The following is a 17,242-nucleotide window of genomic DNA, read 5'->3' on the forward strand; positions in this document are numbered from 1 at the left end:
AGTTCTGCATTGTGTTACGGACAACACCTGGAAACATTTAGTGATGTATTAAATCAGCTTAAAACATTTATCCAGAGGAGAGATCTGAACAGATCTTTCTGTCTACTTAATGACAGCACCTAATGACAGAGTGTAATCTATAACCTAAAAGGGTTCTATGGCTGTCCCCATAGGAGAACCCTTTAAAGAAATTTTTTTTTGGTTTCAGGTAGAAGAACCCTTTTGGATCCAGGTACCCAAAAGAGTTCTACATGGAAGCAAAACGGGTTCTACTTATGGGGGACAGAAAAAAGCCTTTTGGAACCCCTTTTTTTGTTGAGTGTATCATTAGAGTGTGTTGTGTCCACCTGAAGACAAGCATTAGAGTGTGTTGTGCCCACCTGAAGACAAGCATTAGAGTGTGTTGTGCCCACCTGAAGACAAGCATTAGAGTGTGTTGTGCCCACCTGAAGACAAGCATTAGAGTGTGTTGTGCCCACCTGAAGACAAGCATTAGAGTGTGTTGTGCCCACCTGAAGACAAGCATTAGAGTGTGTTGTGCCCACCTGAAGACAAGCATTAGAGTGTGTTGTGTCCACCTGAAGACCTGAAGAGCATTAGAGTGTGTTGTGCCCACCTGAAGACAAGCATTAGTGTGTTGTGTCCACCTGAAGACAAGCATTAGAGTGTGTTGTGTCCACCTGAAGACAAGCATTAGAGTGTGTTGTGCCCACCTGAAGACAAGCATTAGAGTGTGTTGTGTCCACCTGAAGACAAGCATTAGAGTGTGTTGTGCCCACCTGAAGACAAGCATTAGAGTGTGTTGTGTCCACCTGAAGACAAGCATTAGAGTGTGTTGTGTCCACCTGAAGACAAGCATTAGAGTGTGTGTAGTGTGTTATTGAGAGGGTGGACAGATCCACTTTGGAACTCAGCCATTCACAGCCACTCAATTTGCCAAAAGCGTGCCACAGGAAAACAAATACATTTACTCGAGCGTTTCCTCACAAGCCCTGCGTCTTTAAAAAGCAAAAGAAAGCAACAAGAAAATGCTTAATAGATCCACCATTACATTTTAAAAGCCGTCCTACTCTCCCAAGACACAGCAGGGAAGGCTGTTAAAAGGGAGCGAAATGCTAACGATGACTCACTCGCCACTAAAGAGACCAGCGGCATAGAGAACTCGTGACGAACTGGAGGCAAGCAAGGCGAGGGAGTGAGGAGTGGGTAGACCTACGTACGTATGGACAAATAGTCTGGGGGAGCATTTTAGTGCATGGTCTAAAAAATAAATACATAAATAGGTTAATAAATAAATAAATCATGTACAAAAAGCCCATCTTCCTGCGACGCAATTGCGCCAGAGAGAGAGCGAGAGAGAGAGAGAGAGAGACGAATAGGAGTGAGATGAGTGGGTTCAGTGGAAGTGTGTGTGAATGCTGAGGTAGACGGAAGAAAAGCAAGGTCTTTTGACAGCTCAAATAGATGTAAGCGCCGAGGACATCCTGTTCCACTGTGAGGTCAAAATGATGCTCTGCGGTGTAGATAATACGTTCAGAGAGAGAGAGCAAAAGGGAGGAAGGAAAGAGGAGAGGAGATGCTGTTGGAATTGTCGATGCAACATGTGTGCCAATATGTGGCAAGCATACATAAACTGTAAGCCTTGTTTATACCTGCTACTAACCCTTTGTCCTGATCTTGTCCACATTCTGATTGTGCTCACATTTTTTGGACAGGTGTAGACGATTAAAATACACATTGTGATCAGATCTTCCTAAGCAGGCAGACACACACGCACACGCACATCTGTATCACCTGGCCACACTTGCAGTATCTTTCCCCTCTCAGTTTCTTAACACTCCAGCACTGTATACAAACAACGCCCAACAGGCTGACTACCCTCATTTCGCCTGTCTAACCCGAAATCATTTCCCATCACTCCTCATTTACGCTTCTTTTCTTTGGCCCATTTTCTCTCGCCAAATCAATCTCTTACCAGGACCAATGACGGATGGTAATGTTAGCTGGCCCGGCTCAGTCCCTTTACTTACCGAGGAGAAATAGGTGACAGAAGAAGCACTGACGGTCTGTGTTCGAGTCATACAATACAGTCTTTTGGTTTTACTTGCTTACCAAAGGAATAGCAGGATCCTGTTTCCTAAGATTTAGTCATACATTTTGTTTGAGCTCTCGCCAGCAGAAAGGCCATTTGCAAGCCCTCACGACACCTGTGAAGCTAAACAAGTAGCTACATAATTAATAACTGACAATGCAATGTCTTACGTTATTAATGGAGGGCCTTAAAAACCCATAGCATGCGAATGACATCTTCATTCGCCTGCAAAGTATATCTAGCCTTACAGCATGTAACCAGAATATTACTCCCTCAGTCTGGAAAATAGGCTACTGTAGAATATTTACTCCCTGTTATGTGTCTATGCTACAAATCGCTATGGCTGTAAATCAACAGAACAGGAGAGGTGTGAGTGGGTCCGAAATACCAGAACTTTCTATGAAATGTTTTTCACATTCTAAAAGCTTATGTAGCATTGTCTGTCTGAACTCAAGTTACCTGTGGAGTCAATCGGTGTATCACATTTGTAGGACTACTGTAAATCTCAGTCCTTTAGCAACAACACTGCTTGAGATATAATTTACATACAGTACTTAGTGCACTCTGTGTTTGTATGAACTGTGTAGGGTTTAGGGGGTTTTCCAAGTGAGGTAAAGACCACTTGACCAAATGATGAAGCGATGGTTGGACATTAAAAACAAACATAAATAATGCATTCATTTGCTTTGTTTGTCAGGGTTCTGGAAAACACACAATTTAATAAACAGACCAGCTTACCAACTTCCTACATTTCCCATAACCACCCTCTGATCTCTTTTAGCCCCTAAATCTAAATGCCTAGATAACATACTGGATGCACAAGTCGCATAAACACATTACATGGATCAGCATTGCTGGCGGCAGCGTAGCCTAGTGGTTAGAGTGTTGGACTAGTAACCGGTAGGTTGCAAGTTCAAACCCTCGAGCTGACAAGGTACAAATCTGTCGTTCTGCTCCTGAACAGGCAGTTAACCCACTGTTCCTAGGCTGTCATTGAAAATAAGAATTTGTTTTTAACTGACTTTCCTACTTAAAGGTTAAAAAAATATATTTAAAAAATTGCACTGTTGCTGTAGCTGTGCCAACACGTATGGGGTACATATCACTGAAAACCTTGAAGGAACTTGGCTCGCCTCTCGATTTTAGAAGTATGCCCAAAACTTCTAATCACGCCTGTCTTTTTAAGAGACACCTGTAAGCCTCTCCGAGGTTCTTATCTCAGGAATGGAAATTCCAGTAATGATTGGTAATTAGTGCACCTGTGCAGTGGAATAATGTCCATGATGAATCACAGCTTATACCCACAGGGCCACTGTGCCATCCTAAATATAATGAGGGTATTCCAAACAGCATGCAAACCGGTCCACACTTTCTTGTAGGTTCTTGCACAGGGCTGTTCAGTGCATACCAAAGAGCTATTGGTAGGGCTGTGGCCGTCATTACATTTTGTCAGCCAGAGATTGTCAAGGAAATCACTGCCGGTCTCATGGTAATTGACCATTAATTAACTAACACATTTAGCATCTCCTGGCTTCCACTGATGCAGACCTTAGGAACATCTACATTTTAAAGAGTCAAATCAAATCAAAATCCAAATCGAATTTTATTAGTCACATGCGCAGAATACAACAGGCATTACCTTATAGTGAAATGCTTACTTACGAGCCCCTAACCGACAGTGCAGTTTCAAAAAATATGGATAAGAATAAGAGATAAAAGTAACACGTAATTAAAGAGGAGCAGTAAGAAATAACAATATATACAGGGGGGGGTGCCGGTACAGAGTCAATGTGCGGGGGCACAGGTTAATTGATGTAGTATGTACATGTAGGTAGAGTTAATTAAAGTGACTATGCATCGATGACAACAGAGAGTGGCAGTGGTGTGGAGAGGGGGGGGCAATGTGAATAGTCTGGGTAGCCATTTGACTAGATGTTCAGGAGTCTTATGGTTTGGGGTAGAAGCTATTTAGAAGCCTCTTGGCCCTAGACTTGGCACTCCGGTGTCGCTTGCCGTGCGGTAGCAGAGAGAACAGTCTATGACTAGGGTGTCTGGAGTCTTTGACAATTTTCTGACACCGACTGGTATAGAGGTCCTGGATGGCAGGAAGCTTGGCCCCAGTGATGTACTGGGCCGTTCGCACTACCCTCTGTAGTGCCATGTGATCGGAGGCCGAGCAGTTGCCATACCAGGCGGTGCTGCAACCAGTAATCTAATAAATCTATTGAATATAGCCTACACCATCACAATAAATCCATTATTTATTTTAGACAGGTCTAAAGAAACATGATACAAAGAAAATGTAGTCTATTTCAGCCTACTCTGAGTTGTCCCTGATCTGGGTATGCCATATGGCTGTGGGCTACACTAGTTAATTTAGCAGACAAGATTAGCTTAGAATTCTGTGGCATTATTTTATGTTATTTTATAGTTTGAAGAATACAATTGAACATAGCTGAATAAAATAGAAAGGATATTTTCTGCAAATGGTTTCAGAGGGAGTGTGTTCATGCAGCTATTCTGTGTTGAGCGGTGAACAAAGAAACTGGTCCTCCTATATGCTTCATTTAGAGTTATTTATGCAAGTTTGGTTGTTATACAAATGTCGGGCTATATGTTTAGATTTTTATGACATTCTAAGGCTGCATGACGAGACTCTAATGATGATTTGAAAAAAGTTGCATGAAAGGCATGAGCTCTGCTTTGTTTCTTGCGCAGGCTGCACACACTTCATCAGTCTCTCATTCACAATTTGACAACTAAACCCATGATAATACTCTCACCAGGCCTCGAATTTCCCGACGGCATCCTTCTTGTGTGGCCATAATGCCCCCTAAACAAAATCCAGGCCTTTTGCAGCCAAAGTGGCCGTTGTGCCCTTGGGCTGAATATAATAATTATTACATGATTCCATATCTGTTATTTCATAGTTTTGATGTCTTCATTATTATTCTACAATGTATAAAATAGTCAAAAATTAAGAAAAACCCTTGAAGTGTGTCCAAACCTTTGACTGATACTGTATGTATGTGTGATAGAAGGGCATGTCATGAAGACCTGTGGGGGGTCCTGTTCCCAGAATGTCATAAAAAAAAATCTGACAACAAAATAACACACACTCAGTGCTGAGCAACAGACTGACTGTGTGGTCTATAATATAAGCACCTAAAATATGGTGAACGTCCATCTTCGGGGCAGCAATACCTGCCCGTTTCTTTGTTTTCCAAAGGCTCAACTCCTCATCCTTGCCCTTTCGGTGTGAAAGACTGTTTACATATATCTCTTATACAAGACACTTGCATTAAGCTGATTCATGGTCTCCTTGAGGTGTTGGGTTGGAAACCATAAACAGCAATATTTCTGGGCTGAGAGGAGAAGAGGAGAGCAGCGAGCAGGAGACGTTATTATTGTTATCTTTTCTTCTCCATTAGGCAGGGATGGAGGGAGCGGAGGGAGAGAGAGGCAGGATGTTCGGGGAGCTAGCCGACGGGCCCTTTTATGGGGCCACATTTCGCACTCAATAAACCTTGTTTCCACTTTATTTGGACTCCCCCAAAAAATACACCACGCTGCCGGAGCCACGCTGACACCTCACATCACACAAGAGTGTGTGTGTGTGTGTGTGTCAGTTTGTGTGATTGCCAGTGTGTGTGTGTTTGACAAATAGCATCTCCAGACTCCAGCATCTCTCCAATGAGTCAATATACCTAAGTCTGAGAAGTCCTGGAACAGACTCCATCCACACAGTCTGTCAATATACTCTGTTGCTTTATTAGACCTTGGTCTATGTGTGTCTAAGGAAGTCAAGACATCTTTCCAACCAATCAAAACTAAGTCTCACGAACACACAGAGTTCTCAAGCCAAGAAATGTCCCTTACCATTCCCTGAACCAACCAATCAGGGATAGACAATACTTAAACCCGGGTCTTACCAACCCATCCAAACCAACCAAGTCTCACAAACATGTACACACACCGTCCTCCTCAAGCCAAGAAACTTCCCTTTCCTGAACCAACCAATCTTCTGTTTATCATAGTAAATGTTTTCTGCTGGCCAACAATCCAGTGATTGCGCATGTGTAACTTTAATATGCAGTCACGCTCCCATTCCCTTACAGAAATAGTGCCCATTAATATCATCCTGTCTCCAGGAGACCAAGAAGGAAAATGAGGTGATGCTGACAGTCTGAAAGTCACCACAGAAAACATGAATCTATTGGAAACAGGCAGAAGATGTACTGTGCACTCCAATGTAAGGAGATTCCTTTTGAGGAAGGGGGCGATAGGTTTGCACTGAAGCTAGAATGTTTTTGTGCCAACTCATACTGCAATAACTCTAATAAAGTACATTTTATGAAGGCCTCTCGAGTGATGCAGTGGTTTGAGGCACTAAATCGCAGTGCTAGCTGTGCCACTAGAGATTCTGGGTTCAAGTCCAGGCTTTGTCGCAGCCGGCCGCGACCGGGTGACCCATGGGGCGGCGCACAATTGGCCCAGCGTCGACCGGGTTAGGATTTGGTTTGGCCGGCAGGGATGTCCTTGTCCCATCGCGCACTAGTGACTCCTGTGGTGGGCTGGGGGCAGTGCATGGTCACATGGTTGCCTGGCGCACAGTGTTTCCTCCGACACATTGGTGCGGCTGGCTTCCGGGTTAAGTGGGCATTGTGTCAACAAGCACTGCGGCTTAAAAAATAAATATCCATATAGTCTGTGGGATATGCGTAACTGTGTATGTCATCCTGACTATCGTCATCATAAACAGCCATATTTGTGAGCCCTGAACGAGGTTTGAGTAATCTGATGTTATGTACCACATCGAGAATCTATGTTACTTATTGAAGAGACAAGATGAATCATCACCTTGCAAGTGTGGTAATATTTATCATATTTACATATATTATTAACTGGGTGGTTCGAGCACTGAATGCTGATTGGCTGACGGCTGTGGTATATCAGACCGTATACCAAGGGTATGACAAAACATTTTTATTGCCCTAATTACGTTGGTAACTAGGCTGTATCACAACCCGCCGTGATTGGGTGTCGCACAATTGGCCCAGCGTCGTCCGTGTTAGGGTCTGGCCGGGGTAGGCCAACATAGTAAATAAGAATTTGGTTCTTAACTGACTTGCCCAGTTAAATAAAGGTTAAATAAATAAATAAATAAATAAATAATAAAAAAGGTATAGTAACGGCCTACTGCACGTTCTACTCTAACCCTAAAATCCTTAATGCAAGTGTCAATTTGCAATTAAGCTCCGGGTCTTAAGTTTCCGGAAAACACTGCAGTGGTTCTGTCAGGTTAACCCGGCTATCGATAAATTCTCCGAAAGCAATCACAACCACCTTCTCTCTGACTCAAACTCTCTCCTTATCCACTGATAACCCATGTCTTTCTGGATGTAAGTAAGCCGATATGGTTGAAAAACATAACACGTATATTTGACATCGGAATCTGTAGAATTGTACAGAAAATTAGCAAAAGCACTTAGCTTTGGCCAAGTGCCAATGTTTCGTCATATTCCTTTCACTAGGCGGTGACTTTCTCTTGTAATTGACGTTGGAGGCGGCTGTCACCAATTCAAAGCTGTCATCTGCAAACTGTTTGGTCAAAGACGTCAGTTTGAGAGTTGCAACGGCTGGACTTCTGAGAACCACACTGATCCGTCTGACCTCTTCTTTCAAGTTTGGATTGAGTCTTCAAATGAAAATGTTTGACAAACTGGTGCCTGATACACCACAAAGCTGCTAGCCTAAATGTCTCCTCGCCCCCCATTTCCTCAGACTTTTATCAGTACACTCTGTGCTGGAGAGCAGTACGTCTCTCTCATTTATTGTGTTGTGAGTCATGTGGTTTTGAACATTTGTTTCTGCGAGCCATGATCAGATGTAAATCTCTTACGCACATGTCTAATTCATCAGGTTAGCAATGGCAACAAAAACGTCACAGGACAGGGCTACTCAACGACTACTTCAGGAGGTCCGGTGACACAAATTTCCCTCGGTGGCAAAGGTCCAGATGGATATCGCTCTTTATTGGCACTGTGGTACAGCGTAGTAACAAACAGAGTCGTCTACAGTGTTACGAAACATGTTGCTGTATAAAATGTGCATTAAATATATTAAATGAGACGATAAAATGAATTACAACTTCTTCATTTTGAATGTAAACATGCACATCATTGCTGAAGAACAAAAGTGGTTGCACAGTTGTCTAAGCACTGTGAACCATTGTACATGGGCCTTGAATGATTACATAATACTTACGTGAAACACACTGCACGTTTTCTGGAGAACTGAAGATAATCATCTGAATGATCAGAAAGTCACTGTGGGCCATGCAACATTCATGTGTAAGCCACTCTGGGCCTGGCTCTTGCATCAATGAGAGAAATTGTGCTTTCTGTTTCCTGCCAATGCTTTGAACTTTGGCACAAATGGTGTGCGAGCAACTCAGATAACGTTGCAGGTGTTCATCGGTGAGCCCGGTGTGGTATTTGTTTAAAAAAAAATAAAGTTCATTGTGGAGAAGGCTGATTCACAGCTGTATGTGGAGCCAAACATGGTCAGGGTGTGTAGTGCCAGTTTCTTGAGAACATGGACATCAGCTGCAGGCACCGTCTTTCCCCCAGAAAGTAACAGTGTCACAACCACCAGCCTGCTCCTTCAAAGACACATTTTATTGCAGCGCAATCAACTCCATTTTGGCGTTTTGCAACATCTACCCATCTGATCTGTTTTGCTTATCTGACAACGTTGTCACATTTGTGACCATGAAGGGGTTCTGGATGAGCAGCAGCAGTTCTCTTCCAACAGTGAGTCATCAAAGCTCCAATTTCTTCCGGAAAGCCCAGACTGCTGTTATCATATCACACACTGTGTTGTTCTGTCCCTGTAGCTTAACATGGTTGATTAAGGTGTGATGTGATGTCTGTCAAAAATGCAACTGTTTCCATCTTTTCCTCATCTTCCAAAAACTCAGGAAACTGGGTTGCCTTATCACTCTTTTGCGCTGATAAGAAAGGCTTTGATTTCCTCCCGAATGGCCCAACAGCATTCCAAAACCCTGCCTTTGCTGAGCAATATGATATTGTTGTGCAAAACTGGCATTGGCCTCTGTTAGAAAGCCTCGTAGCAGGCAGTGTTATCGGGATGATGTTGCTCTCAAAAGTTTCATCATCGTTGCCATGACCTCAGAATACTCTTTTCCCAGACTGGCACACAGCACAGATTGATGGAGTGGTATGATGTCAGGTTTAGGGTGGTCTTTTTTCAAACGTGCAACCAGTCCACTCTTTTCCTATCAAGGCGGGAGCTCCGTCTGTGCTGATAGAGACCACTGACTTCAGATCTCTCCCCCTTTTTGTCAGCATCCCTTATGGGATATCCTCTCCGTGTATGTGTGTGTGTGTTTCTAGATTTGTTAAGCCCAACAGCTCCTCACAGGATTCCTTCTTTGTTTCATTATACAATCTGACAAACACCAGAAGCTGGGCATTATCAATGTTATCTGTTGATTCATCCACAGCTAATGAAATGCATGATGCATTCTGAATGGCCTCGTCCAAGTTATGAAGTTAATAAATCTTCAGCTAAAATGTCATTCTCCTCATTGGTGTGGAACCTGTCGGTGGGATCTGTTTGATCTTTTCTCTGAGCTCATCTTTTTGTTTTCAGCTTCAAGCAAGGTGTCAGCAACTTCACGCAAGCATTCTTTAACCAAATAAGCTCCGGATTTGTTGTTGTTGTGTTTTACCAAAACCCAGGCTATCCTCAGTGAGCACTCCCAATAAATGTAGTTGGGCTGTCAGGGAATTGACAAGGACTTTGAGTTGGTTAACCTTGTTTGTTCTCACCTCCGTGGTTATGGTATACACTGGATCGATATTACTATGCAACATTGCCACTTTTCACGAGGGCTGCGGACTCACTGCATATCAGGCACATTGGTTTTGTGCTGGTTGTGGGAAGAATTACATTTTGTCTACACGTCTTTGGAAATACTGTTTTTTTTTTTAAATAAAAAAAGCCATATTACTAAAGATACTTGTAACTAAGCTCCTATTTGCGTTATTAACAGTTTAGCCGCGGTCAAATCCTTCTGTTTCTGTCTGCCTGCTTGTCCCGAGGTTCCGTAGCCTCATGTATTTGCATATAACCTCGCGATTGGAATAGACGGGGCACTAGTAGAGGTGAGCATTGCGTCGAGAGAGAAAAATAGGTTGCTGAGTTAGAGGCCGCGGCACCCGGTTGATTTTTGAAAGCGGTCTAAAAATGATGTATTTCCTTTTATATAACTAAATGAGATGTTGTTCGGTCCGTATTGACCCTTCTCTGGGTCTGGACCACGACCACGCTCCGCCAGTTGAATTTGGCTGTCATAGTTGGATGATGTGTTTAAAGTCTTGCAATGTACAGGGCTAAAACTCATACTTCCCTTTTATAGAAGTGGTACTCCTTATTCCACATGACCTATTAGTGGTTAATAACACGTGTCCATTGCAATGTACATCCTGTTGCCTGCCTGTACAGTGTACAATACTATATGGGTTATCATGGAAAACAGTCCCTGATTTGACCTTCACAGACATCAGTGTTACATAATGGGATGATTAAACATGGATAACATCCAAAGAAATATTTTTCAAACGCCATGGAGAGCAATCGGTCTTCATTTGTGCCGTGTAAGAGACATATGCTCTTCATTATCTTGTTAGCTACTGCAGATATCGTCCTAAACAGCATACTAAATATGGGGCCCCGTTTGCCATGTGCATTAGTCTATACAGGAGCGTTAAGGCAGTTTGCAACGATGATTCAGAATGTGTTGAATTGGCTTGGGTAAAGTAAGGGTACTTCAGACCAGAACAACAAATCAGCGGTTATTTTAGTAGATTGTTTCTAGTGTAAACATCACTGAAACATGGGAACTAAAACAAATACTGCTCTTCTAACAAAAAATAAGCCCATAAGCCAAAGCTCACTGATGCACTCCAATAGATGAACAAAGAGAAAGACACAAACATGGAAAGACAGACAGCCGGAAGACAGACAGAGAGAAACAGACAGAAAATCGTGTAGACAGTCCAACAGATAGGCATTAGACACATACACATACTGTACTCTACAGCGAACGGACAGGCAGGGAGGCAGGCAAGCAGACAGATAGCGGTCCTCCTACCTGATTTACCCACTCCTGCTCTTCCGAAAACGGCCAGCTTCACCTCAGGGCTCTTCGCCATGGCAGCAGGTAGTGACCGGAACCAGAACGGACCAATCACAGAGCTGATAGATCGCACAGCGGGTTCCGGGATCAGCGACCCATCCTCAGTTCAAGACACGGGAGCTGGGATGTCTAGGAAAGCAAACCATCAAATACAGCTTTAAGGCTTTAATGTGAAACAGCTTGTCACAAATCAACTTAGATGTACACTACCGGTCAAAAGTTTCAGAACACCATTCAAGGGTTTTTCTTTTCTACATTGTAGAATAACAGTGAAGACATCACAACTATGAAATAACACATATGGAATCATGCAGTAACCAAAAAAGTGTTAACAAAAATATATAAATATATATTTTATATTTGAGATTCTTCAAATAGCCACCCTTTGCCTTGATGACAGCTTTGCACACTCTTGGCATTTTCAGCTTCATGAGGTAGTCACCTGGAATTTCAATTAACAGGTGTGCCTTCTTGAAAGTTAATTTGTGGAATTTCTTTCCTTCTTAAATCGTTTGAGCCAATCAGTTGTGATGTGACAAAGTAGGGGGTATACAGAAGATAGCCCTATTTGGTAAAAGACCAAGTCCATATTATGGCAAGAACAGCTCAAATAAGCAAAGAGAAACGACAGTCCATCATTACTTTAAGACATGAAGGTCAGTCAATACTGAACATTTCAAGAACTTTGAACGTTTCTTCAAGTGCAGTCGCAAAAACCATCAAGCGCTATGATGAAACTGGCTCTCATTAGGACCGCCACAGGAATGGAAGAGCCACAGTTACCTCTGCTGCAGAGGATAAGGTCATTACAGTTACCAACCTCAGAAATTGCAGCCCAAATAAATGCTTCACAAAGTTCAAGTAACAGACACATCTCAACATCAACCATTCAGAGGAGACTGACTGAATTAGGCCTTCATGGTTGAATTGCTGCAAAGAAACCACTACATGATTCCATATGTGTTATTTCATAGTTTTGATGTCTTCACTATTATTCTACAATGTGGAAAATCGTTAAAAAAAATAAAGAAAAACCCTTGGATGAGTAGGTGTTCTAAAACTTTGGACCGGTAGTTTATTTCCTGCTGGGATCTGAAGTTATGTGAAATGACAGACGAGAAGCCTTTAATATACAATTCCCAAGGCAGTGAGTCGTAAAAATGGAAAAGGCACGCGATTCGAGGTTGTCCGGTATTATGTGGGATGAGGTCTCTGGATCCGAGAAAAGCATGTTTATGTCTAATGCAGGAAATAAATGTATAATGGGTGGAAGTGTTATATTCTCTGTAGTTTTCTTCGTAATGAGAAATCAGGTGTAATGTACTTTGAGGCTGTCAAATGGCTGTCGATGGTGTGCTAATTTAAAGACCCTCAATGCGCTGTAAGCCATTTTGGCTCAAGGGGAACCGGTGGCTGCAGGTCTTTCTGGCCATCCTCGTGCTGACAGGCAGTTCATCATTCTGATAATCTCTTATTATATAAAAGGAGCTCCATATCACTGGGGAGGGAGAGGCAATGTGAACCTCTCCGAGAAGCTGTGGATGTGTCAGGGTGCTGTGGCTCCTGTTTATCAATGGCTTAGCCCTGACACACACACACACACACACACACACACACACACGCTCACACCAACTGAAGGATGGATGAGGCCCATCTGCAGAAGCGTTACCGCGAGCAACAGCATCACCACTGATATGCGTCACATACTCCTTTTTTTGCGTGGCAGGCTGTTAGCAGGTGCATTAATATCTGGGAGAGAGAGAGAGAGAGAGAGCGAGAGAGAGAAAGAGAGTGCGCGCATATGTGGGAGGTCAGTCTTCTGAAATGATTCATTCAGAAATAAAGCCAATGATTCCGTGCTCTAAATAACAGTCGATTCAGCACTAATCTGTTTAGCTAGAAACCAGCCGATCTGTGTTGCTGCTGACTCTAAAGATAACTGACAGAAATAAACTCCAAACATCACGCATAGATTATACTATGCGTCACCTTTTTATGAGGAATGACGGGAGACGACTGCACATTTTCTCTTCAACTACGAAATGAACACTGTTTAATTAACACCGTACAAATGTATGTCTACGTCCTGGGCTGGCAGCTGCAATTGCGTTTTTTCCCCCTCATGTAGAAAATGGGTGCTGCTCAGTACACCATATATACTGAGGGAAATTGTCTGCGTTCCAAATGGAACCCTATTCCATACATAGAGAACCACTTTTGACTAGAGTAGTGTCATTTGAGACACAGACAGTTTATTTCACACCAGGTTGGCTGAGATCACGAAGTGCGGTGAATTACCTCCCATTATCCATTATCACAATCTCTCTTAGACCCTGGCACTGGTGCCATCGACAGCCATCCCTCAATAACACTCACCCCCTCACGGTCTTGTTGTGTACAGTCACACAGCACTCTCCTAGCCTTCCCTCTCAAATTGAACCCTTATATGGTATGATTGTGCACCGTCTGTGCCCTGTCCTAGCCTCCCGAAGGGGCTTGAGTGGCAAACGAGTGTCTCAGTCAACATCGCTGAGGTCATCCTCTCCATCGCTCCCCTCCCATCATCTATCCCCCCATTTCCCCATCCAGACCCAATAAACAGAGAGACCCAGGAGACCTCTTTCTGAGGCCACACCACCACTCTGGGTTTATACAGCCTTATGCTGCTGCACCAGGGGCTGCAGTGCCAAGCTCCGTCTCTCTCTCTCTTTCCAGAGTGAGAAATTAGCATCATCTATCTCACAACGTTTCTCTCCTGCCAAGGGAAGCTGAAGGTTCTAGACTGGAACACCCCGGTCTATCCGTCTGGCTTCAACGGCTGTCTCGCTTTGGAGACACATGTATCACAACGTTGCAACAACATTTAAACAATATTCCCCATCCGTGAGGCTAGAGCTCTTCCGAGCACCCACCTTGGTCAAGTAGAACCAAGGCGGGACGGACCCACACACACACACACACACACACACACACACACACACTCCCTCATCCTGCTAACGTCATTGCCACTTCCCTTGGCCCACACTCTATCTGTAATAAAGGGGAGGCCAGATGAATAGGCTCAATAAGTCCTGTGATGGATTGCGTTAAGTGGCTGCTAAGTGGTCAGGGGAGAATGAGGCCGGGGCAGACTTGGTGACAAATTAAACACATCTGGAGTTTAAAAAATAATAACGAATCCTGCTGCAAAGAGCCTTGGGCGATAGTGAGATCTGAGCATACTGTATGGTGATGTGTGTGTGAGAGAGAGGGGAGGGGAGATATATGGGCGATAGGTGCATTGCCTCTCTGTAAATCTATACTCTACACAACTTTAAGATTCATTGCTTAAGAAAATACCATCAAAGCCTGTTAAAAGCGAGGACGAGGAAAATACAACGTGCTGGCGTTTCACCTGAGGGCTGTACACTCGAGACCTTGTCTAAACACTCCAAATAAGCACATTTATTTTTCTTTCCATACCAAAGCCAGAGCTCTGTGCCCATGCCCAGTCCCCAGTGCCATTTATGTCATTTAATGTTGAGTCAGCAGTGAATGTGGGTGGTGTCGTAGTTACTTCAGTAGATGGAATTACAGGCTGAATGCTTCCAAACCCTGGGTGGAGACCTGAGTCAGTGCTTTGAGCCATAGTGCACCACACGCTAAAGAAAGACCTCCAAAAACCACCGCTTTTTCAAAGGGACACTAAAAACCTGCCTGATGTGTGCACTGTTTTATCAGAGTCAATGTGGCAAATGACATTAGCAAAGATGTATTTTCAATGTTCACTTTTCCATATCTGTTGAAGAAGCTGTTGAAAAGGTTCAACACTAATTGTGTGTATTTCAGTATGCTGCACCCTGCCTGGATATAACATTCCAATCTTTCCAGGTGGTAAGTTGAAGGGCACATCACATTGAAAGATCACACAATGTAAAATTCCATTATTTCATTCTGTCACATTGAGCTTATGGTATTAAGCAGTGGTTGCCTCTCGGCAGTCCCCTCGCCAATCCTGTGCGAACCCTGGTCTGAGGGTGTGTGTGTGTGTGTGTGTGTGTGTACTCTGAGAACATCAGATCTGTTACACAACACTCCACACAGCCAGCTCAAGTCCTAGATGACATGAATGCGAAATGAGCAGCAGCAATGTGATAATTCGCACTGCTTGGCTTGCACAGGGAATGGGGGTAACTGACATATTAGACTATCTTCTACATTAAAAGCCACAGTATGTAACATTTCTAGTTGTTTCAATTCATGACATATATCCATTGTTTTTGGAAGAATATGACTTAAACATTCCTTTTTGGGCTTACTACAACAGTCTTGCCTTATTATTACCAAACAAAAAACTAAGTTTACTCCATTGCTCATGTTTTATATTATGATCAAACAAAGTACAGCTTCAAGTAATATCTTTCCTTGAGCATTTTAATTGGCCTACAGATATAATAGAAACCCGTTCTCTTTGCATGTGAAAATATAATGGGCTGAATTTGATCCATTGTTTATGCGTTTGGCCCTTTCTTTAGTGTATTGATGTTTTATTGTCACATAAACCTAATTTGATTCACTGCGCCTATTGCTCAAGAGCACAGCGATAGATTTTCACTTTGTCAGCTCGGGCATTCGAACCAGCGACCTTTCGGTTGGTTATTAGCCCAACACTCTAACCACTAGGCTGCATGTGACAGATTGCGCTTGAATTATTTGTTCCTATCCAATATGAGCTGCAGAAAACATATCATAGTTGTCGGCCACAGGTAGGTAGGTGATGTGTCACATCATTAGTCTACAATTGACATGCTACTGACGTGGAACCAACGCGTATGTGGAAATAGAACGGGAGATTGTATAATTACTTTAGAAAAATAATGAGAAATAGATATGAAACTAAAAGTACGCTGACTTACTTAACGTCGTTTTTACAGTTTTAGCTCTCGTTTAATGTAGCCATATGAACAACCAAGTGACTTCAGTTAGGTTACTTTTGGAGACCAATGTCATTCCATTCTGAAACAAGAAATCTTAATCTCATAATAAAAGATTGACTCACCAAACGACTGGTCAATGTAAAACAATCCTTGTTCTGAAAACAGCTGCGATGGAGGAACAAAAGTTAATCAATGTTTCTACAGCTTGTGACAAGGAGAGGCGATTGTCTTGACTCGAATCCAACAGATTCGGACCCAGCGTTCCTGAAGAGTCTTAGGAGCGCAAGGTGGACACATCTACTTGTCCTCTGATCCAAGCAGACTGAACTGTGGTCAACCACCCGCACTGTCAAGGTATCTCCAAACGAGGGTCAGCTGCAAGACACGGAGTGGAGCTGCTGAACTTCTGTTTTTGATAGCATATTGGCGCGCTGCATACCGTTGCATCTGATGCAGATGGAAGCGGAAGACACTAGGGCCCTCTGCCGTCATTAAAATGAAATAAAACACCGTAGGCTACACTCAAAAGGTGAACAAATAAGTAATTAGGTTACAATGTCATTTGAATAATCAATTGATATATCATGGTATTGTATTGAAAGTAATGATTGGTTACTATTTTAAGACAGAGATTGTGGACAAGTGCAAGAGCATAGTCTCTCTCTCTCTCTGTAGCCTAATTTTATCACATCAACAAAAAATGCAGGAATCTTAGTCAGATAATCAGATGTTCTACCTTCTTGCCCTTTGTGCTGTTGTCTGTGCCCAATAATGTTTGTACCATGTTGTTGTTATGTTGCTACCATGCTGTGTTGTCATGTGTTGCTGCCTTGCTACGTTGTGGTCTTATTATGTCTCTCTTTTTGTTGTGTTGTCTCACATCCTGATGTGCGCTTTGTCCTAGATTTATATTTTATACATTTATTTACTTTTATTCCCAGCCCCCCTCCCTGCAGGAGGCCTTTTGCCTTTTGGTGGGCCGTCATTTTAAAAAAACGGTTAAATAAA

General features: G+C 43.0%; 1 protein-coding gene across 1 annotated transcript in view; it reads right to left on the minus strand.

The window, feature by feature from the left end:
* The window catches only part of LOC112216826 (ras-related and estrogen-regulated growth inhibitor), a 39,588-nt gene extending 22,970 nt beyond the window's left edge, over positions 1-16,618 (minus strand). Inside the window, exons 1-2 of the mRNA XM_024376925.2 lie at positions 16,357-16,618; positions 11,274-11,447 (exon numbers count right to left, since the gene is read on the minus strand). Coding sequence (XP_024232693.1) covers positions 11,274-11,334 — 61 coding nt within the window. The 5' untranslated portion in view covers positions 11,335-11,447; positions 16,357-16,618. The remainder of the gene's footprint in view (positions 1-11,273; positions 11,448-16,356) is intronic.
* Between the last annotated feature and the right edge of the window lie 624 nt (positions 16,619-17,242).

Source organism: Oncorhynchus tshawytscha, linkage group LG17 (assembly GCF_018296145.1).
Source record: "Oncorhynchus tshawytscha isolate Ot180627B linkage group LG17, Otsh_v2.0, whole genome shotgun sequence".
Taxonomy (NCBI): domain Eukaryota; kingdom Metazoa; phylum Chordata; class Actinopteri; order Salmoniformes; family Salmonidae; genus Oncorhynchus; species Oncorhynchus tshawytscha.